Raw genomic sequence first — 23,249 nt, 5'->3', positions numbered from 1 at the left:
TCGGAGGAAAGTCGGGGAATCCCGGGATCCGATCAGCTTCTCGCACGGATGCGACCGAGGGGACACAGAGACGATGCAAAGTGTTCGCACGAGTCTGCAGCAGAGTCTCGTTGATAAAAATTACCTTTATTCTCATCGAAAATATAAATAAATTACAAAATATATATAGTTAGGTAAATGTTCGGAAGATCGTCGTCTTTAACGTAAAGTCAGTGTACTATTCGCGTCGACGCCGAGACTACTGTCAGATGCTCCCCGTTCAATCGCGTTCGACTAGAACCATCCGTGAATTTTAAGCCACGTTTCCGTTTGAACAAGTCGCCAGGTCGGACGAACTCTGAATCGAATATATTCTTCGCTCGAAAGTCGGTTGTGAGATAAAAGAAGCTTCTGCGTATAGTTTCGCCGAGCACGTCAGCACCCGTGGCAACAGAACGTTCAACCGAACAAACACAAGCGTCCGTTGCAAAAAGTATTTGACTTTCTTCGAGTATACGCGACAGTGAAGAAAACCGGCGGAGCATTCCCGCACGAATAATTATCGCGAGAAATGCCGTAGTCTCTTTCGCATTACCTTAAGCGGTTAGTCGATCGACTCCGAATACAGATTACTCACGCCTATCCCGTACGACGTGACGTGAACCTGGAAACGTGGCTGCAGGCTCGCCTCCAGCGTCTTAATACTCAATATCGATTTTCTACCAAGGTACATTATACACAGATGAGTGTGCGATCCATGCCGAATTACACAGTTTCAAGAGACGTTTTTCTTTTCTTTTTCATTTGGATTATTACAGGATTCTCTTACGTGTATAATAACGTATATGAATGATGTGCAAATGTCAGAGACCTCGCTCCGCGAATCCAATGAGATTGGCAGCAGTCGCGTGAGAATCCTCGGAGCCGTTCCGGTCAACTATCTACGATTCTACAGTCGGGTCTGCTCGACTCGTGGCACGCGCACATCACAAAATTAAACCGCGCTAAAGGACTAGGAGATTCATCGTTGCTACACAGTGCTCTCTGTGTCGGACGCCACGGACAACGTTTGCATCTTCGGCACCGAGTAGTTTTCGGAATGGGCGTGCACCTGGACCCGGTTGGACACTCGTTCCAGGGTAGACGGCGCTGACGGAGTGTCCTGATGTGCCTTAGGTGGAATCGGCGGCGGGCTCACCTGAAAATTCAGTGTCGTACAAACGACCAACAACAAACTGTTGTTCTATGCTATCGACGGATCGGCTACTCGCGATTACCTCTTGACCAGGAAGAGAGTGCGATCCCTGAAACGTTCCACTCGAGAAATTGCCTGAAGCGTTCAGAGCGTTGATCACCGACGGTGGTGATATGTTCATGATATCGTTGCACCTTGTCCGCGGCTCGAAGTCCTCATAACCAAGGTTGTTCAGGTTGGTCAAGTGTGACTGGAAGTCCAGCAGGCTGGCCGTGGATATGCCGCTGTCGCGTAGGTCATTCGGTTCGTTCTGCGCTTCCGAGTCGTCATCGGTGCTCCACTCTGTGTTGCGTTTGTATGCTAAACGTTTAGGCGGCGCCGGTGGCACAACGGTATTGCTGTTCGAATCTCGTTTGTCCGGTGCTGAAAGGGGAGTAAAAACATTCTGTTTCAAGTTTACGTATATGGGAGGCTTGAAAACACGCCAGCACAAGATAATGGACGCAATAGGAACAAATACACGTCTCTCCACTCATTGCTCTTCCTTTGAAAAATTCAACACTCGAACGCCCGTAGCAGGCAACCCGTGCATCTTGGAAACACTAATTGCTCTCCACTTCTAGGCGTTCGTGGAAACTATGTGTACGTCGGGTTGCCAGTCAGCGGGCGCTCAATTAACCCAACATAATGTAATCGTATGATCAACAATACAATACCATATTGATCAAATGATTAATCTATTCGACAAACAAAAATTGCGCGAGGACTGACTCGCAAACGTATGATAAAAATGAAATATCGTTAATCTGTTGTTACCCTGTGCTGTATAAAAACTTACTGCAACCTCTTGGGGGAAGGGGTGGCGCAGGTTCGGGGCCAGGCTCGCTCCAAGAAGTCCTCAAGCCGGTCTGATCGACGCCATCCGTCGGCGTCGGCAGAGAGTGTCTCAGCGGCAGCTTGGGGCTCAAGGGTTTGCTCAGAGTTCTTTGATGCGTGGGCCTGGGCGGAGTGGTGCCATAGCCAACGGAACGCGGTCGCACTTCGCGTTGAGGAATCGGTGGCGGGCCGCCGTCCACTTTCGTGTAGAAACCCTCGTCTTCCGGTAGACCGTCGCTTTCCGCGTGAGAGGATCTAGACCCGGCAGTCTCCAGCGTGGCCGGTCGTTGCTTCTCGTTGACCGGTAACGGTGGCAAGGGCGAACTGTAAAAGCAGGGAACAAGCTTCAAGCTCTGTGCTCGAGTATCGAGAAACATCGAAGCAACCGAAAGAGATCTTTCGACGTAGGAAGATTAGCTTCAGCGTGACTAGAGTATTTATTCACAGGGAACAGATCTAATTACTTGACGATGCTGTCCTGATGAATAGTCCGTTGCCTGGCCAGCGTTCCCAGGCCCTGCTTCAGCTGCGTAAACCTCTCGTGAAGTCTGTTGTGAAGCGGCAGCACCCCGGCGGGGGCGATTTGTCCGTGCAGATTCAGTCCAGCCTCGAGCACGCTCATCTGGTCCAGGATCAACGACTTCAGCCTATTCACGTGGGGCACCATGTCTGGGTTCTGTCTGGCGAACTCCGGCGTGAGGAAAGCTTCTTGGTACTTGGTGATGCCGCCCATCACGTTCGCGTCGATGATACCCTGCAGTCTCATGCTGAACGGGTTGATGTTCCGATGGGGCTCGGCCGTGTATTGCGCGACAAGTCTCCTGAGTTCTCTCTCCACGCTCTGCATGGTCTCGCAGGCGTACTGTACAGGCGCGAGCAGCTCGGACCTCTTCTCGATGACCTCGAACCACCTGAGGATGCCCGGCAGCTTGGCCTCGGTGGTCAGCGTGGTCCTCTCGATCCACAGCGACTTGAACTCGTTCTCGCGGTCGACGGGGCCCCTGTGCAGCGGCCGGTCGAACAGGAACTTGCGCACGTCGTTGACGAGGTAGAACGCGACGATCCGCTCGGGAACCTCCGCTCCGCGACAGGCCAGGCTGCTCTCCTCGGGGATGGGCTTCACGTTGCAGATTTGTATGTCTGAAAGGTGCACGTCCGATTGAGGCGGAGAACGAGAGGCGGAATATTCAGGTGGAGGAATCGACGAACTTACATTGTCCCTCGGACGTTAAGATACTCTCGTCCGGCGGAGAGTTCTTCATTAAAATTTGTGCGCTCGGAAACTCGGTCTGCAGCCGCTGCGTGAATGCCCCTATGCGCTCGTACTCTAGACCGCGATAGATGAAAAGCTTATTCTGCAACACGGGAGGCAAAGGTAATTACGCGGAGCACCGACGTGCCACGTTAATGACGTGGCAAGGGTTGTCCTAACGAGTGCGCCTCTCCGCGAGCGAGGCGCTGACTTTATAACGAGCCTTTCACCGGTTCGCCACCCTTAGGAGGAACACGGTATTCAGACGCCTCCCGGGGTGGCGAGGGCTAATACGCAGGTTGGCCCATTCAGAGCGACGCGTTTCATTTAATAACGTCTCGCGAGGCCCGAGGTGTCTTGAAAGCGAAGGCAATCGAATCGTCTCTTAACTGCTATTCTTGCTTTCTCGAGAAGCGTCTTCGATACAGAATTATTCAATTGTCAAACCTAACATTAGAACATTTACTTTTCGTCTCAGTTCCACGCGACAAACGCGAAACGCAATTGGAATTCTCCAAGTGAAATTTTGATTGTTTATATTTTCGAACGATTCGAACAGCGAACAGAGACTAACGACGAAAGGAAAAGTGAACGTGTGTATTCTCACCCTAACGAAGAGAGGAAAACTGAGGCCGTAGAACCCGACGCGAAAGTACTCGGGCTCCGGCCGAAGTTGCGTCAATATATTGTCCAGGAACTTGGCCTGCGTCTTCAGCACGTGACTGAGTTTCGCGTAGTCGTACAGTCTAGTCTCGTAGAGCACCGCCAGTTCCTTGCACAGGGGAATGCCTTTCTCCCAGCACTTGCCCCGGTCCAGATAATGGATGATCTCGTGGTAGAGGACCTCTTTTCTCTGCCACTCGGGCTGCTGAGGATGCGTGTGGTCCGAGGGCAGTATCGTCGAGCTCCAGCCGAGCTGATCGGCGTACAGCTTCATCGTGAATCCCGCTTCCGTGTAATTCTCAGCCGCCAGGTGCAGGTCGTGGAGCTTGTAGATGTACCGCAGGTACATCTCCTTCCGGTTGAACTCGTTTTTGTAGAAGTTCTGCAGGAGAAACAGGGAGATACCCATGATTGTAGTTGTGTTATAAGAATACGATCCACGTTGGATCTGAAGCGAGAATAACACTGAGAGACGACTAGCCGATGCGTCTAACCGACGGATGTGTGTGTATATATATAATAGTTTAACTATTCATCTAACGTGATTATCGCGTTCAAATTGTATCACGCGTGTGTAGACTGTGGTTCATAATTAATATTCCTGTTGATTATATTAAACAACGTGACAGCGACTTTCAAGCTCACCAATAAATTAACGGTACACGACATCCGTTTGTCTCTGTTCTCGTCACCCTGGATGACGCTCCTGTAGTCTAAGAGTCTCTCCAACAGTCTCGTGATCGACGTGATGAAGGCTGTACCGCTCTCCTTCCACGCTGGGTCCTCGGACTGCACTCTGTCCAGTAATCTGTTTACAAAAATGATCGTGCCAATAGGTAATCTTCCACAATCAAGGCGAGAGGTTCGATTCAGATCGAATTCTTAGGTGGTTCACTTACACGGCGCTAAGATGCTCCCTAAAGCAGCGTGAAATTGGACAAGAGTTTAAAGTTATCTTCGAGGTTAAGGGACTTATAAAACCTCGAGGTTTATGCGAGGTACATTTAACATTATGCAACGAATCGTGCACGAAACCCAAAGAATTCTCTAATCGGAACTTACATGGTGTTAAAGAGCTGCCTGTACTCGTCATCCCCCTTGTTCTCGCTGATCAAGATGTCCAACTTGTCGATGAGCTCCGACTCGACGGACCTGAAGCTGCCGCGCGCTCTCTGCTCGCACTCCATCATGTCGAAGAAAATGTGCAACGTGGCCTTCCTCAGCTCGCTCTCAGGTACTAAGGTGACCTCTAGGAAAGGGCCCACCATGCCAGGAATGAACTCCAGCTTCCGGTCGCCGAGATGAGACCACATGGAGAGTATTTGGAATCCCATCAGCACCCTCATGTCCCCGTACTTCTCGACGATCTTCTCCCTCTTCACCTCGGAGAACTGTTCCAGCTGAAGGGACGGCTGGGTCAGGTACGCTACAGCGAGATTGAAATACGTGGACCAGAGCTGCGAGTCGAAGCTGCCGTGCAGAAACCGGAAAGCCAGCGGTTGCGCCAGTTCCTGCAGAGACTTGAGGATCACGTTGTTCGCTTGCATCCTGATCACCAACCAGTCGGGCGGGAACACCTCGAGTCGCACCAGGTCACGGAGAACCATGAACACAGCCACCAGAAAGTCCTTGAGCGGCCTCCGTTCTCCGGTGTGAGTCAGCTCCTCCCAGAGTCGGGCGTAATGATATTCGTCCAGCAACTGGAGCAGGCCTATCAGGCACGCGACCAGGCAGCCCAGAACGGTGCCGTTAGCGTTGATCACGATGAGGATGGTCTTGATCAGCTCGTCCAGAATGGACAAGCACAGAGTCTCCACGTCGTGGTGGATGCAGTTGTTCACCTTGTTGGTGTCTCGGCCTCTCTTGTGGAGGAAGCTGAGGATCTCGCCGAGGATTTCGGTGCAGGTTCGCAGCTCCTCGCGCCTTATCAGATGGATCTTCAGATGTCTACACATGGTGACTAGCAAGAGGTTCCTGCTCTCGTCGTCCTCGCGGAACAACGCCGAGGTGGTGAGATTCTTGATGGCCATCAGCTTAGCCTGGGTCAGCTGCAACGGCGGATTGGAGAACCCGGCGTCCAGCAAGGTGCACGCCAGCTTGGCTACTTCCAGTACCGGCAGTACGGCGGTCAACTGTTCGAACACCGCGGAGATCGAGTAATGGAGAGCTATCTGGGAGTTGAGCACCAGATTGTAGGGCAGGCCCAGCATCATTTTGAACGAGGCGAACACCAGAGAAATGTCCCGCTTGAAGCTGTCCTCGAGCTCGCCCGCCGTCGCCCTGGCGAACAACAGTCTGCTCTGTATGATGAACTTGAAGATGTACTCCAGCGAACGGAAGCACTTGTTGATCGGCTCCTGTTTGTCGGCGGTGCTCCTCGCTGCCCAGTCCGCGCAGTGCTGCACGCTGCTCAGGAGACCTTTGTACACCAGCGCCGCCGCGAAGTGACCGGAAATGTACGCGTCCATTACCGGCTTGAAGTGCTCGAACTTGGAGTCCTCCAGCAGGCTGAACACAGAGACCAACACTTGGAACACCAGGCCGGAGTGGGTCGTCGAGTTCCCGTACTCCGTGTGGAACATGGAGAACAACGCGTCCAAGATGTCCTGCAGGAATTTCACGAGTTCCTCGCCGTTCAGCCGCAGCACGCGACCCAGCGCGTCCGATATCCGCTCCGGGTGCGCCTTCCACTGGAGCAGGCTCAGCAGATCGACGTTCTGCGTGAGCTTCGTGCTGCACAGCAACGTGTGGACGAGGACGCTTTCCTTCGGCGACCTGGAGAACGCTGGCGTACCTGGAGAACACGCGAAGCTCGTTGAAGCGATTAACCCTTAGCAGGCCTATGTCGAGTCAGACTCGACTTTCTATTTTATTGCAATCTCTACCTTTAACAATTTTTTCTATATTTATTTGCAGTATCGCAATTGTACCGTTTAAAGGTAACATTTCAGTGACTTCCAAATATTCTTGAATAAATAGAGCGTCATATTGAGCAGTAATCGAATGAACTAACGTGAACCTCGAAGTGAGAAACCAAGAGCACTTCGGACCGGAAAGGGTTAAACCGATCCTTCCTCGTCCATCTCGAAGATTCAAAGAGCGATCATTGACTTTCCGCGAGTACGCATTCCCGACGACGGACAATAGACAAAACGAGTCTGAATAGAGGACGAATCGAAACCTGTTGCATTCGGTTCTCGAGCGCAGCTGGGCAGCGAAAGGTAGCTCAACGAGTCCAACTTCGTCCGGTCTTCGCACTTGTAAATGTACAGGTCGTGAGGCCCGTCCTGAAGAGTGGCGCCTCCGGGTTCCATCAGGCGGACGAAGGCGAACGAGAATAACTTCTTGTCGTTCTTCTCGCGTGCTGAAACGCGCCAGGAAATTCCATTAGACGGTTCGACAACGTCGATCTCTTATACTTGATCTATCGAAAATCTTTGGAAAAACTTACTCGAACAATGCCGGAACTCGAAGCGGACGTGACTCCCGTAGAATTTGTCAATCGGTATGGCCAGTCGAACGGTCTCCGCCCACGCCGGACTATTGTGATGGTATATGACTAAGCTTTGGTATTCCGAACTACCCTCCATTCCGGCGGCCCCGAACAAACAGTCCTCCAAGGGTTGCCCGTGCACGTCCAGCACCAAGATGGTCACCTAAACGTTTCCGTCGAGCAAGCGGTGAGAACAGTCCTCGTATTCGCGTCAGGTTTAATCGTTCGACAAACTAAGGTACTAAATTATGTACGTCGAACTCCGAAACAATCCAAATGAATAACGCGCACCGAGCGATCTAACGTTACGACCGAGCACTGGACTAGTTCCAGCAGTGTTAATTTATCTCGTGTTAATTAACACTAGGTTTACGGGCATTTATTGTACAGTTTATTCTATTGTTCCTGAGGAAGTTAATATTCGTTCATTTAGATTTTGGAAATTGTAGATGTAGAAATAGACAATCAGGATTCATATTCGTGTAATTGGATCAACGAAGACCGATCGAAACATTTACCAAATAATGTTTATAAAATTCAATCTGCGTCAGATTTACGCGTTCCGTAAACCTAGTGTTAATTTATCTCGTGATCGGTGAACGAGAAAACTTTGCTCGAGAAACCGATTCGATTCCGATCCGTCGTACGACCGATACACACCTCGATGTTCTTCCCCGTGGACTTGCCGCCCCGCTCGAACTCTCCGCGGCCCAGTTTCAGGTACAAGTCGTTCCGCACGTCGCCCGGCATGATGACGTCCGAGAAGCCGAGCTTCTTCGTCAGGCAGATATTCTTGAAGAGCAGGGGATTCTCCAGCCTCACTTGGGACAACTCGCCGTGGAGGACCCGCATCATGACCACGATGCCGTAATTCGGCTGGCCGGGAAGCGGGGAACACTTGTTGTTGCGGATAATCTGCTCGTGCAGCTGGTGGAAGTCCTTCTCCTCGCCTTGGTACACCTGCGAGCGAGCAAACAATGCTCTACAGTTCAAGATCGTATCTTCAGCGTTAATTACGCGGGGCGTTTCTCCAGACGGGGAATGCCTGTCTGGATCCAGCCACCGTTCGCGCTAATCGCAAGAAAAATTCTCCGGTTATCCGGTTCATCTCGTTTAAGCGCTCGCGCGTCGAGGTGACGCTTCTGAAATGAATCTCCCCCGGAGGTTCGGAGAGTAGGTCTTTTATCGTTTCACTGATCGATATTAGAATATTCCAGGACAACGTCCTAAATAATAGAGTGAAAAAGAAGGAAACGAGAAGGCATCCAGGACATTCGGTGCAGCGTTGAACGTTCCACCTGAAACGAATTAAAAGCTGTCGTTCGCGATTCGACGCATCGGATTCCAAAATGGCGGCCGCGATACCTGACCCCCAGCAGAGGAAGCGGATCGTAAAGCATCCGCGAGACATCGTAAACCGGAGAACAAACGGAATACAATTTGCGTAGACTCGGCGAGTTTCCCGAGGAACGTCATAAATCTTCCGCCGAAAGGGGAACACGGCCGGCCTCCTGTTGTACCTGGGCTCCCAGGGGATGGACGGTTCAAGGACGACAGCGTGTTCCCTGGGACAAACTCTGGAAACTGAGTCGCCGAATTTCGTCGAGCGTTAACCTCTTGACACGCGATATCGCGTTAGACTCGTGAAGATCTCAACGAGGAGATAAGGAAAACGAATGTCTTCTTTCTTCCTCGTAACGTATTACGAACCAAGTGGCCAACCGCGAGAGTGGCAATGGAAGGAATAGGCGGCTAATTTAGCTAAGTTTAAAACCAGTGAAAACCGACTGACTCGACAGTGACTAGGATATCGTTGAATCTAGGGATTCTCTTCGACGCGAAATCGGCCAGGCTTTACCTTGAACGACAGCTCGAGTTCCTCGGTGTGATCCTGCGTGGCCTCGGCCAGGGACAGCACGCCAACCCCGTGCGGCCTCCTGTAGGTCGCGGTGCCCGTTTTGTTCTTGCCGGAGTCGGAGTACAGCATCCTGCCGCACCGCATCACGTGTGCCACCATGTAGAGGTCCCTGCTCAGGTCCGCGTTCCCGAGGTCGGTGAATATCGTGCAGTTGCTGTTCACCTTCTCGACGAAGCTCGAGAAGCCCTCCTTCACTATCCGCACCAGGAAACGCTCGCTCAGGTATTGGCTCCGCTTCGCGTCGTACAGGGAGAAGTAGATCTCGGTGTCATCGCCCACCGTGTGCCCAAAGTCCCTCATGTAGAAGTACAGGTGGTGGGTGAGCACCTTTCTGTGCTCCTTCCGTCTGAGAGTGCCCCTCGCGGACGCGCCCTGGGAGTTCTCCGCGCTCTGGACGTGCTGCGAACCGAATCGGATCGATCAAACGTACGTTCGATCGACGGACTGCTAGATATTTCACGTTTCCGGAGCTTTCGAAGCTGCGGAAGGGCGGAGTACGGTTAAGTAATCGGAGGAAATTGAAATCCCTTTGCACTCGGGAATATTTTTCTCGACGAATGTTCATTGTTCTCCGATGGAATATCAATGATATCTCTTGCAACTAACACAGAGAGATACCTTGTATAAATCGAGTGACAGAACTATTTTATTTCGATGTTCCGTGTGTTGATACATTATAGAAAATTTAATATTGAATTTTCAATTTTATCATTTCGTCGCATCAAACGGCGACTGAAAGGCGCCTCTCGAGTGCAAAGGGTTAACTGTCTTTCCTTGGCAACATTTCGAAATATCGATTGGACTGCTCGGTTGTAATGTTCCCCGCTAGTAGAATCTACAGTTAGGGTTCGGATCACTTCCGATACCCTCGGTTCGTTAAAGTCGTTCTTTCTCGAAAACAACCCAGTGACACGGTTCCCCGTGTTTCCCGCGGAGCCGCGGGAGGCTGGCATCCAAGATGGCGGCGGCGCGTATCCCGGCGAGAATTCCAAGCGGAACACGCTGCGATTCGGAATACGAGATCACAGGACGATCGACTCGTATTCCGCGAGAGGTGTCGCCTCCTTCTCCCAGCCCACCCGGCGAATTAGAATCCCAGAAAAACGAGTCGCAAATATAGAAGCCCTGAATGTACAATGGGACGTTAAAAATTTCATGTCGCGTGCACGTGCGTCGAATGCCGACTCTTGGCCGCCGGCTTCATTTCAATTCCTGCGGAGCACTCGAAATGGTCAGCACTCCGACTAGAATTTCAATGAGCCCGATACGCGTCCGGCGAACTATGCGCCCAAGCGATCGCGTTCTATAGTTGCCCTTTCCCTCTTTCTCTTTGCCGCGGCCATTTCGCCCGACATATTGGATGCCTCTTCGCCGGGGTTCCCCCTTTTTTCCGCGGATTGCGGAGTCAGCGGTTGATGGCCCGGACTAAAGTGCCATCGAACAACGTTCCTCGAACCTATTTTCGCGTGCCCGCCGCGGCGCGCTGCTAATTACCACGTGATACAGCTCCACCACGGACATGGTATCCGGGTCCACCATATGGGCGCCCTGACGCGGCACCAGGTCCAGGCCCAGTTTCCTGAAACATTTCCGAAACGATGCGATCAATTGTAAGCGTATCATGGGTGAAGGATGCGGCGGAATTATAGATTACCGAGGAATCTCCTGGTAAAGGCTGGTGTCTCATTTTTAACCCTTTGCACTCGAGAGGTGACTCTCAGTCACCACTTGATTTGATCTAAAATTATAAAGTCTTACATATAATATTAAGCTTTGCGCGATGCATCAATATGTGGAATATTGAAATAAAATAACTTTTCTCAATTTACTTGGGATTTCTCTTTGAGTTCATTTCAAACAATATCATCTTCGTCTAGTTAGAAAGTGCTAAGTATTTCCAACGAAATACTTCCGAGTGCAAAGGGTTATCGAATCAGCTATTCTGATTCTTATCCGAATTTTCTAGGATAACAGTCAGTGATTGCGCTTTCTAGGATAGCAATCGTTAATCCGTAACACATGCATTAGTTGACGTAGACCATTGTTCCACGTGCACGCCTCGATTGCAACGATGACGAAACGCTGGGAAAATGTTTCCGTTGAACGCTGCCTTTACTCGCAGCAGCTTAGCATAATTGTAGACGAGGAAATTCTTGAAATGTTCGACAGCGGAGAGTTCACTAGCACGGTAGAACTCAGTTGTACAAATATCGTGGTGTTTGCATTGAATCATCCGGCCGGCGAACAGAGACGCGTTTCTCCTTTCGCGGAAAGAACACTGTATTCGGAACGAGTCGCCTCGTTGCGCAACGTCGCGCTGCGAAACGCTTAATTTCGCGTTGCTCAAACATTCGAACACCGTTTGAGGCTTGTAGGCAAGCGGTTAACTCCACCGCAGTGGATTCTCGTGCGATTCTTGGGCTGGGAAATATCGTTGAACAAAAGCTGAAGAGAAAGAACCGATTGCTTGTTAGAAGTCAAAGAGTTATTTGTAGCTCCGACGATATCGCTTGCTACCAAAGGAAAAGTGGGTTGGACAGTCTCGACGATCGAACAGCCAAGGAAATTGTAGACGCTAACGATACACGGATTCGCGTGATGCGGCGGATATTTCCAGTGAATTAAATTAACGAATAGCATTCAACGGTATATGCAAGGAGCCTCAAAGCGGAGAACCATGTTAAAACCAGTAAAAAGCTGTGCCTCGTTAGCTGACATGCAGATCCTATTAATAATGCTATTTCCACGAAAAAAACGGACGCCTATGACATCACGCGACGAACGGACTATCCAAGTATCTGAGAAGCAGGACATTTCATGCCGAGTAGCACTATGTAGTATTCAGGATTGCCAACGCGAGTGTCTTCGTTGTACACGAAGTGTATCTTAACACAGCCAACCAAATGGGGATCTCCCATTTTTCACTTAGCATCGTATTGCCTTTTATTCTGTGTATCTTTTCTTTTGTTATTTAGTAAGTCTTGAAGCGGGATTACTTGCAATTCATGAAATACGGTTATGTAGGTTATGTACGGTTATGTGTTAATGTAGGACAAAATGAGTCGACGATGCGTAATATTTCAGAGAACGTTGAATATTCGCATGAAAATGCGTTAATGGAGTAACGCGCAAATCAACGCACAAGTCGGCGAGAAATCTGAACGAAAGCGGTCTCATAGTTTCTATTAAAAGTCGAAACTAATCAATCGAACAGCTCGGCGGTTCTACTGTTAACTTCCCATGACCCTGGTCGACCGCATGCCATAGGGCCGACGTGTTCTCGAACGCATTGGGGCCCTGCAGGGCCGGCTGTTGGACCGGGCCTTCGCGTGGCCCCTTCACCTCCCAGGAATGCAGCCACGCGGCCGGCGTTTCTCGCGTTTTACGCACGCGCCTCAATTTCCCTAGTTCTCGCTCGTTTATCTATGCTCGACGCTATTCGTCTCTCGTATCAGCTGGCGCAGATAATCGAAGAGTTTCACGGAGATTGAAATGCTTCGAACTACAGCTCGAGATCTATTCGGGAATCAAGATGGCTGCCGCGGCCACCATTTCGGAGTCGCCATATTTGGGGCGATTTCGTTGGTCGAAGATGAAGTAACCAGGCGCATGGAATCACAGCTATTCTTCACTCGCCGATTGTTCTTTTCTTCTGGGCAATGAGCAAGAAATTGTACGAGCATTTCTTTTGTTCTGTACTCTCGTGCTAATTAACACTAGGTTTACGGGCACTTATTGCACACTTCATTCTATTATTCCTAAAAGAATCGATGCTCGTTTATTTAGATCGTGGAAATTGGGGTACATGTCAATGCGATCGCATCAATCAAAATCGGCGTAAACATTTACAAAATAATATTTCTAAAATCCAACATGCGTCAATTTGCGTTTCGTAAACCTAGTCTTAAAACGATGGTACGCGAAAGGAAATTGGAACAGGCTGCCGAATTATATTTCCTTCTATCCGTCTAATTCTTTTCGTCGCTCTTCGAAGCGCAAGACCGAGGTTGCATCGAACGAACCCCAAAACTACTTTCCCAGGAACCACTTGCACCGTATGAAAGCGGCGAATGCACGGGCGAATGGAAAACGCTGCGAGACGTATATTTCGTGGGACAAGCGTACCGATAAGCGAAGAAGATACGTGGAGCGGTCGTCGCGGCGAACAGGGCCAACGTGGAAGTTCAAGAACCTTTGTAACTTAGGGAATACGTGCCGCGTGGAATATGCAAGTAGCGGGCGTCTACCTAAAATCGAGTGAAACTCCCATCAGCCCCGACAAAGTCGTGGATCCGGCCGGATAAGTAATACACTTATCGGAGTTTCCCTGCGTTTAACCGATTACGGTAATCCAGTTACAGGATACCCCCCCTCTCGGCCGCCTTACCCGTGTTCGCGCGCGATGTATGCATCGCTTATGCAAATCGAGGCTCGCCGGCAACAATAAATCGCGCGCGTTATTATTTCGCGGTTATATAAATATCACTCTACATCGTAACTTAACACTTTGAGAACCAGTGTACCATTACCCGTATCGGATTTACACATCTACGCTCGAAAGTTTCAATCGGGGAATTCAATGATGTAAACAATAAAGGATCCATAGTTTTCTTATTCTCCTGTACTCGGAAGTTTTATATCTAACGTAGTTTTCTATGGGAAAGAGTTTCGGTCTAACGTTTTCCATCGCTCGAAATATCCGTTACATTATATTACGCGACGACCGAAAGAAAACCGGGAACAGCAGAAAAACCCGACGAATTTGTTTATACGCTTCGACGCCGCTGCGCTCCGTCTACGCGAGACGTTAAACCGTGAAAGCATCGCGGCGACGCGTGCCCGACGGGATTACTTTCGTTTCGCGAGGCAAAAACCTGCGGAACGAACGAGCGGACTCCTCCGCGTGGGAATCGGCCGGAGCCCGGCGAAGCTTGAATTTTTTCGGATTAATCGTCGAGTTAAGGTGACCACCTAAACGAATTCCTGTTTCCCGTGCAGTCTTTAATCGATTCCATCGGTTAATCGTATAACGATACATCGTAACGCGATAGAATGTTTCCACTGGAAGACTTCGAAGGGTTAGATTTCGGTTATTCCATCATCGCCGGATGAAAAATCGATTCCGGCCAGCCAGCCAGCCGTAATCCGAAGGAAATTCCCACGAACAGTGGAATCGACGGCTGTCGGCCGGTAATTAACCTTTCTCGAGTGAAGTGGCGCGCCGGGTATCGTGAATTTCGAGCGGATTTCGGCTGGATCGGTCGAATTAAGTGGCACTGGAGCGAGCTTTGCCCTCTCGCCCCTCGAGCCCGGTATTCTTGTTCACGGAGCGGCGGCCGCGTCACCGATCGCGGTGATTCGGTGCATCGTCCTACGCCCTCGCGGTTCCGCACGGCTGTATCCAATTTACCCTCCCGAGCGGACCTCGGAACACGTTTCGCGCATTTAAAACTGGACCGACGCGGGCTCCGCGCTTTCACGGCCGTGAGCCGCGGCACTCGGATCAAATAGGAGGTTATTTCGCTGCGTTAACCTTGCTCCCCGATTTATCGGCAGCTTCGGAATATTACTCGGACGAACGGGAACGCGCAGACTGGTAACAAGTTCCTTGCAACTCTAGAATTCTGCTTGTCGATCAATGGGAGATTAACCCTTTGCGGACGAAGATTCTTTGAAATATGGAATATCGTCAGCAGATGTAGCTAAATTATCTATCAATTGCATAATCAATAGAAAGAAAAGAAACTTCGCGCTGGCCTCTTTGAGTAATTCAATCATTCGTTTGTGATTTACTGTTCTTAAACCATAATTTCTTGCTACAGCAGGCCCAAAAATCCTCCATCGAGTTCCGAGGAAGAATATTTCCAAGTCTCCAAAGAGCTTCCTCGCGACTCGAATATCGCGAGCCTTTCGTTTCGCGTCCGAGGGAACGCAGAAGGGGCATTATTTTTCCGAAAGGCTCTGAAAGTAAGGATCCGCGGGCCAGCCACGCGGTACGGTCCTGAGAATCCCGAGAAGGTCCCCCCTCGGGCCCCAGTTGATGGAATGCAGGTGAGCAGGCAGAGTTCGATGCGTGGAGACAGGTACAGGCAATGTCCGGCGTGCTCGCTCGCCGACTCGCTCGCTCGCCGACTCGCTCGCTCGCTCGCTCGCTCGCGCGCCCTCGCTCGGTTGGGACCTATGTCCCATTCCAAAGATATCGGATAAATTCCCTGTGCCGGCGACCGGGTTCGGCTCGCCGCGAGACCACCGTCCGCATCCTCGTAAAACGAGGAAGGGCAGCGCTGTTTAAAATTCAGTGTTTCGAACGCTGCTAGAACTTCGTGTCGCTTTGCTCTCCGACGCTCCTAGCTGGCCACGGGCAGCTCCGAGCGCTGCAAGATCGAAATCTAGGAACGCTTCGAGCCTCCGGAATTCCAAACTCTCCGTTCGTTTTGTGATTTCGAAGTTTCTTCTCTTGTTATTGAAAGCCTCGCGGTTTCCTTGCGATTCGAAACTCTCGAGGTAACGGTAGGTAGCTGAAGAAAGCATAAGATCGACGAATAAACAACCATTCGCGCGAATGTCAATGTTTTCAAAGGAGACTCTCTATTAGGTATCTTTATGCATCGCATCTTCGTCTGTGAGAATCAACAGACTTCTCTTCGACTGTCGAGTGGCGACACGTTAGAAAACATAGGGAATTTCGGAGATTTCAATTGGAAAGCACTCGAATCGGCAACGGCGGTGAGTTTTCAATGGTTTGTTCGCGGCTCGTGGTTCAACGACGGATTCCCCTCGGCCAGTCGATTTACCGAACCGCTTTTCTCGATATCGAACACTTTGGACGATGGGAAACGAGAGCAACGGCGACGCGACGCCAGACGGAACTTTCAATTTGCTCGGAATAATCCGACAAGCTATTCAGCCCGGACGGGGAAAGTTTTTCTTTGTAACTGTTGCGCCGAGCCCGCGGATATCGACTGGAGGAATATTGGTAACCAATTTAACCGATCCGAAAGTTAGATGGTTAACAATGAGAGGCCCGGTAGAAAAGGCAGAGCCGATCCAGTCGCGGCTTTTCTTCGATAAGCCGATTACCAGGTCTATCGCGAAAACCCGACACTGCTCCGTGCACGGGAAACGGTAAAACGGTAAAACGCTCTCGCGGAAACTTCGGCCGAGTCCGCAACCTGCGCGAACAATGCGGACCGCATTTGCCTATTATGAAACTTCATTCTGCACGCCTCGTTGCTTATCTGGTCCTTTGGGTACGTTGACTGTTCGTAACGCGAATATACCCGATTCTGCGTTTGACACTTAGGCGACCGCCTGAAAACAACTATAACTGCAACCTCCTCAATTATCGTCAATTGAACTCAGTCAATGAATTCGGTTAGGAGCTGTGTCTTGTAAAAACGAGAACCGTATTCGATGAACAGCAAATAATCTCGCTTCAAGAAAAGATGAACAGAATGAAAGGTAATTCGTTGATAAGCGAAAAGTGGGCGATCGCAAAATGTCTTTATCTCACCAGAAAATGTTGAAGTATTTCTAGTGAAAAACTTCCGAGTGCAAAGGGTTAAAAATGTCCATGAAACTCTGGTAATATAATTGTTTCGAAAGAGTTGGCTTTGTTAGATAATGGAAGAAGCTCGAACAGCATTTTCACGTATAGTCTCTCTGTTTAATATTCGATACTCGCGTTAGAACTCGCCATTAAATATTCATGAAGGGTAGCGATCGGTGAATTCGAAAATAGGAAAAGATGAGGATTTATTAAACCCTTTCGCGGAGAAGTGTCACGCGAGGCGACAAACGAACCAAGTTCGAACGGTGCGAAGCGAACCGAGCGAGAAAGTTTCACGAAGTTCGAGCGTGAATCATTCAGATCGGGATCGCAGTCCTAATGAGACAACTGGAAATGATTAAACGCGGCTGAAGCACGCCCCGGGCGCGAGCTAATCTTCCCCGGAACATCCCCCGAGCGATCGGGGAAATTTACGAGCGCAGAAAGAAAAATTCCCCGGCTCGGGCGAAGTCAGTTTTTGTGGCCGTAGGCTTTTCAGCTGCGAGGCGCATTCTCTGTAATCATTCGGTAGCTCCAAACTACCGGCCGGCCGAATTGATCCAATTTTTTCGGCGAAACCGCAGGAGTGGGTTCTTTTCGGATTCCAATTCAATCGTAGCTCGGTTCGCCTGCCGCTGAATGAATAACAGTCATTTCCACCGTAGTAATTGTTCGAAGATCACATTCGTTTTCGGCGCAACGGGTTCAACGATGCTAATTTCTCGATGAAACATCGTTAAGCAACACGAACGTTAGATAACAGTGAAAGGATTATTTCTAATCGACTTCCAAAGCTTGCAACCCCGGGGCGTTGCCGAGAGTTCCGCACTCCTGTTTCTGTTTTCGAAACTCGCGATCGATCGGTTTGTTAGTCGGTTGGAGAAACTTCGGGCGAACCCGTATTTTAGGACATTGGAAAAGCGAAATCAATTGTTCCCTTCGTTAACGGTCGCGCGAAATACAGTAATTTAAACTTCACGGAACTTTGAAGCTTACGGCGAGCGCTGAAGATTTTTCAGCTCTGTTCGGCGATCGGTGAAATCTATTTCCATATTACGTCGATTGCTTCCGGCTGATGCTTTAATTTAGTTCAACGAAAGTTTTTATTTGCGACCCGAGGATAATCGATACACGCGTTACAGTTCGCAATAGCGTCTATGACCGCGCAAATCAGAATTCACGGAGCCTTTACGGGCCGACAAGCGCGTATTAGTCTTGTTCAACCTTCGCTACAATCAGTCCATGACAGTCAATGAGGCACGCCACGATTAACAAAAGATGCATTGAATATTAACACGGCGACCGCGCAGTCGGTCGACAGACCGCCGATGGGCCGTTTTCTGGACGAAACTCGATAACTTCGAAATTATCGATAATACTAACGAATGCTTCCGACGAAAAGTCGTAGGTATAGAGCTGAGCACATGGTGATTATATTTTCTTTGATTTATGGGGATATTACGAAGGTTTTTCAACGGCAATGGATATTTTCCGTTTCGATTCCAATGTTACATAAATCGGGAGTTTTTACTTGGCAGTCAAAGTGTTAATGTTCGTTAGGCGAATAGTCGATTTTTCGGGCCTCCTCATCAGGCGTCCGAATTGCGCGCCACGCCATTCATTTCCGGTGAAACGCGCGGAGTAAAAATCCGCTTAACAGTGTATATTAACGACGGAGCTGGTTCGCCATTGAACTCGCGGAAAATCGTTCCGCCGCCACCTACCTGGAGCGGGGATTAATTAGATTAAACTGTAAAATAAAAAAGATGTACGCGTATTTCATTCACAGCAGCAGTTTAATTAAGGAGCACTCTAGAGCGCGTTCAAAGGCCACCGCCTCCGGCGGCCGAAAATAAATGAAATTACAAAATAGAAGTACAAGCGAATTTCGCTTATGGTAGCGTTTTAATGGGAGTGGTGCTTTAACTTGTTAACCGGCTAATTCTTCGAGCATAAACGCTCGCGAAGACGCCGCGAGCTTGGAAAAAATCAGTCCACTTGTCGCTTTATTTCGCCGGGAAGCGCGCGTGTTCAACAGGTATATACACGTTGAACGACATAAATTGTCAGCCGCGTTGGAATATTTATATAGCGACTATTGAAACGTCGAATCGTCGGGCACGCTCGAATATACAAACTGCAGACGCTCGCGACGAGACGGTGCACTCGTGAAACACGAGACGGTTAACCGGTTAATAAATTCGCATTTGAAATCGGCGAGACCACGTCCTCGTCAATCTCCGTCCGAAAATAGACCAGCAGAAAACTCGAATAGAACGAAGAGAGCAGCCGGAAATTCGCGAGCCGCGAGATCGCCGTGACACCGTGTCCGGCGCTCGTTGAAAAGCTCGAGCAAGCTCGTCCGCGGTTCCGTGGATTCGCGGGATCCTGTAAAACGGCCTTAATAGGAGTGTTTCCTGATCCCGGAACGAGTAACGAGACTCGGCGTACGCGGAGCGTAGGGTTCGTGGGAAGACGAGCGAGTCTCGCTCGCCGGAGGGTATGCACCGACTCTGCACGTATTCCCTCGTCCACCGGCGAGAGCTCTGCCGGATCACTCGAGGACAGAGCTTGCTACCTTTGACTCTCCGTGGGGGAAAAGTTCTCAGAGCTGATTCAGTGAGAAATTTCATGTGGATGGGCCTATTAACGAAAATCGGTTTCGACTCGTTTGGCTCGCATTATTGATATTTTGAAAGCGTCGAATATTCGAAGCGATCTTGAACATAGTCTCATTCGAATGCTAGAAGAATTCGGAAGAATTCTAGAAGAGTTTTATGATTTCAGAATCCTAGGAAATATGTCAGATATGGAAAGCGTCATTCAGTTTCCTCGCGGGTTTTCGTGGCGCTCGAGCGGTTGCGCGACAGCTTCGGCGTGGACCCGTCTCGCTGCACTCCCGGAGCGCAGATGCAATTCGAATGTGCATGCTAGACCGGAGGACGCGCGGCTAGTAATAGATGTCAGGGCCGAATCGCCGAGCCCCCACGATCTCAATTAGATCAAATGACGAGCGATTAAGCGCGATTAGCCGCGAACCTTTCAGTTTTTCCCTACCGTCGACGCAACGGGCGGACCGTGACTCGCTGCTCTTCGTGTTTCGTCGGCTGCGCCGCGATGCTCCTCGCTGAATCGACGCTGGGAGTAAGCGTCCAGCGACGCGGAACGTGGAAACGAATCGCGACGCTCTTCGAGTTTTCAGATTTCGGGCTCCGGTCTCTTTCGTTGCCGGTGACGAGCGCGCTCGCGTTATTGGGAAACGGTAAGAAAATGGTAAACAGATTCCTTATGATAAGATAAGGAAACTTTTGGGATTGACCCCTCGATCGTGGCCATTTCGACCGTGTATCCGTTGCGTATGGATCTTCTCGAGATCTCGAAATGAATTCTCCTTGAATATTATACCTAGCAACGAATATAATAATTTTGGAGTAATGTAAAGATCACCGCAGAAGTAGGTACTTTCAAAACGAAATTGTGAAAACGAGGAAACGCGGATGCAACCCAGTAGTTTGAAATATCGACAGCAACGTCTATTCGAAACAGAGGTAGAAAGAACAGTCCACGCGGTACGGTGTTCAATTACTAGGTATACGATTATTAAGTCCGATATTCGCCGCCATTCATTAAATTTCTTTGAGCGAGGCAGCAGCAGCGGCGGTGTCGATAGCCGCGAGTACTATGGAATACGCCCCCTACTGTCTAGGCTGGTTTCTCCCCTTTCCGGCTACCCCGAGATCGTACAGCCCTGGCTCCGAGTACAACAACGCCGCCAGAAAGAAAGGGACTACCTTACGGGGAACAGCGGCAGCGTTTCCCAACCTTCGGGAACCTCTTCGGAACGCTCCCCATTCGGACATGGAACTACCGACAGCGACGGGTTGCTGCCAACACTTGGCAGTCGAGTCACTTGGTAGCTTGCCACTCGAACCTTCGAACAACGCTTCCTTCCTTTTAACACTTAGCCGCCTAGAAAGAACTATAACTACAACCTTCTCCATTATCTTCAATTGAATTCATTCAGTGAATTTGGTTAGAAACTATGTTTTGTAAAACAAGAACCGTATTTGATGAGTTGCAAATAATCCCACGTCAAGACTTACTAAATAACAAAAGAAAAGATGAACTGCCCATTCGGTTGGCTAAGTGTTAACACTAGAACCACCATTCCATCGGTTTCGATTCGCAATTATCGATATCTTAATAGCATCGAATATTCGTAACGATCTTGGAAACGAATCGTTTCATTCGAATACTGTAGCGCACCGCCGCATACTCGGATATCCTAGAATAGACGAAGAAAAGCAAGAAACGATGAGAAGCTTAAACCCTTGTTACACGCAGCCCGAATGATAATCTGCTCGTGAAGCAGAAGCGAGCCCGAGAGGTTGGCCAGCGATGAGCCGAAGGATTGGGAAACCCTGAACCCGACTCGCCGCGGTTATGCAGCCGGGAGTTTCATCCCGCACCACCGCGTTACACGAACGAGGAAGCGAAACCCTCGGCGAAGGAGACGGGACAGGAGAAAGAGGGAGAGAAAGGACGAGAGAAAGGAAGAGACGGCCGGGCCGAGGGCAGTGCACGCGAGCCGGGGCCGCGAGGCACGCTCATTAGAAATAATAATAATTACGGCGACGCGCCGGTAATAAATGTTGCCCCGCTTGCCCGATACGCGGCTAACCATGGAACCGAGTTAACCATCCCCGCCCGCCACCTGTTAATTAAATCAATGGAACACGATTTATCAACCGTTAAGACACCTCTTCCACCGGCTTCTCGCTGCCTCTTCGAAACCCCGCTCGTCCCTTCGATTCCCTCCGATCGTTGCCGGTTTCTAGGCGCTAACCTCGTGAACGTTCAGCTGAGACCAGAAGGGAAATATCGGTAGGCCATTCGAGTTTATTCCGAATGAAAAGTGCGAGAAATTAATGAATTACTCGATGTTCGTGATACAAATTCTGAGTCCGACTGAACTCCGAATATCGTACAACGGGAAAAAGGAAAGTTCTGGCTTTAGAAACGCGAAAGCGCCAGGAAGCTCGCGGCGCAATCACGGACAATCTCGCAATCTAAATGCAAATTGAAGTTAGATTTCGCGAGGCACGCCCATTAACGCGGCCTCGGAAAACACGGCAAAATATGAGTCGTGCGAGGAAGGAACTCGCGAAACTCGATGTCGAAACGGTAGAACTTTTCTCCTGGAAAATTGGAAGCGGTCGAGTCGTTCGAAACGCAGGAACAAACGAGTTCTCCGAATGCTTTCAATGTTCAGCGCTGACACGAGCAGTTGGTTATTTGTCCGCGCGTCCGCGTGAAATCCGTCTACTTTTCATTCGGCGGGGCCGATCGTTTCGGCGAACGAATGGCCGGAATACTGCAGGGTCATTACCGTGGCACCGTTAGCCGCGCAATGCGACTTGCACCGCCATGTTATTTCAGGGATTCGTTAGACCCGGTTATGTGGGTCGTTAACCCGCCCTGAAGAGGAACCAGACGGACAGACGGACACGCGTGCATAGATCGACCGGCGGGATAAACGAGAATCCGATGACCAGGCGAATCGTTTCCTCCGGAGGAACGAAGTCGAACGAGTCTGGAGGACGGCAGACCCTCTAGTTTCCACAGTCTGCGTGCCATCTACTTGGAAATACCTAGGCAAATGGGTATTCTCGACGATCGTCGAGTCTGTTAGTTATTTCCCGGCGCACAGACGCGACAGTGGAGACGTCGTCTGGCAGTCTGGACTTGACCTTTGCCGGACAGGAAGCAGGGAGCGACTCCGATAGACGAGAGGACGGGAGACCATTAGCCAGGTACGGACGGGAAATGTTCGGGTTTTCTGGTCGAGACCTTAGCCCTTGTATGGAAGTCGAAAATCAAAGATGGAGACGAGAGCGGGTGAAGAGGTGAGCGAGCATAGGCGAGGGGGGCGGGACGGAGAGGCTTTAAAGAGCCGAAGTGAGCCTTCTCTCGCAGGGGGAACAGGTTCCCGGCATGGTTACCGCGTATTCACCGAGCTGAAAACCTTGAGCTCCTACCAGCGGAGAGAAAGACGCGTCCGCTCCTCTCCATTCGATGATGCTGCTGTGTTGGCCGGTGGTTTCTCTCCACGGACACGCGATACGATTGAAAAATTCGGGCTCGAATGAACCGACTCGAGGACAATACCGCCTCGGGACCTTGCAACCTCTTAACTCCTTGTCCTACGATTTTCTTCGGGACTCTGCTCGTTAGGCTCGGTTTGGTTAATCGTTTACCCTTTCTGCGCGAGGATTTCTGAAAATATGGAACATTTTTAGGAGAGGAATGCAGTGTATTTATGTA

At 50.1% G+C, this 23,249-nt stretch overlaps 1 protein-coding gene across 4 annotated transcripts in view; it reads right to left on the bottom strand.

The window, feature by feature from the left end:
* Positions 1-105: 105 nt before the first annotated feature.
* The window catches only part of spg (dedicator of cytokinesis spg), a 67,465-nt gene continuing 44,321 nt past the window's right edge, over positions 106-23,249 (bottom strand). For 2 of the 4 annotated variants that reach the window (XM_031971304.2, XM_031971307.2), the window contains 14 exons: positions 10,871-10,955; positions 9,317-9,775; positions 8,119-8,418; positions 7,417-7,621; positions 7,147-7,329; positions 5,028-6,759; positions 4,865-4,882; positions 4,611-4,773; positions 3,910-4,347; positions 3,264-3,405; positions 2,515-3,190; positions 2,013-2,374; positions 1,257-1,597; positions 106-1,177 (listed from right to left, as the gene is read on the bottom strand). In XM_031971304.2, coding sequence (XP_031827164.1) covers positions 1,010-1,177; positions 1,257-1,597; positions 2,013-2,374; positions 2,515-3,190; positions 3,264-3,405; positions 3,910-4,347; positions 4,611-4,773; positions 4,865-4,882; positions 5,028-6,759; positions 7,147-7,329; positions 7,417-7,621; positions 8,119-8,418; positions 9,317-9,775; positions 10,871-10,955 — 5,272 coding nt within the window. In that variant the 3' untranslated portion in view covers positions 106-1,009. The remainder of the gene's footprint in view (positions 1,178-1,256; positions 1,598-2,012; positions 2,375-2,514; positions 3,191-3,263; positions 3,406-3,909; positions 4,348-4,610; positions 4,774-4,864; positions 4,883-5,027; positions 6,760-7,146; positions 7,330-7,416; positions 7,622-8,118; positions 8,419-9,316; positions 9,776-10,870; positions 10,956-23,249) is intronic. The other 2 variants (XM_031971305.2, XM_031971306.2) reach the window with 2 other exon arrangements.

This window comes from Nomia melanderi, chromosome 5 (genome assembly GCF_051020985.1).
Source record: "Nomia melanderi isolate GNS246 chromosome 5, iyNomMela1, whole genome shotgun sequence".
NCBI classification, from domain to species: Eukaryota; Metazoa; Arthropoda; class Insecta; order Hymenoptera; family Halictidae; genus Nomia; species Nomia melanderi.
This window is presented reverse-complemented; position numbering and strand designations above follow the sequence as displayed.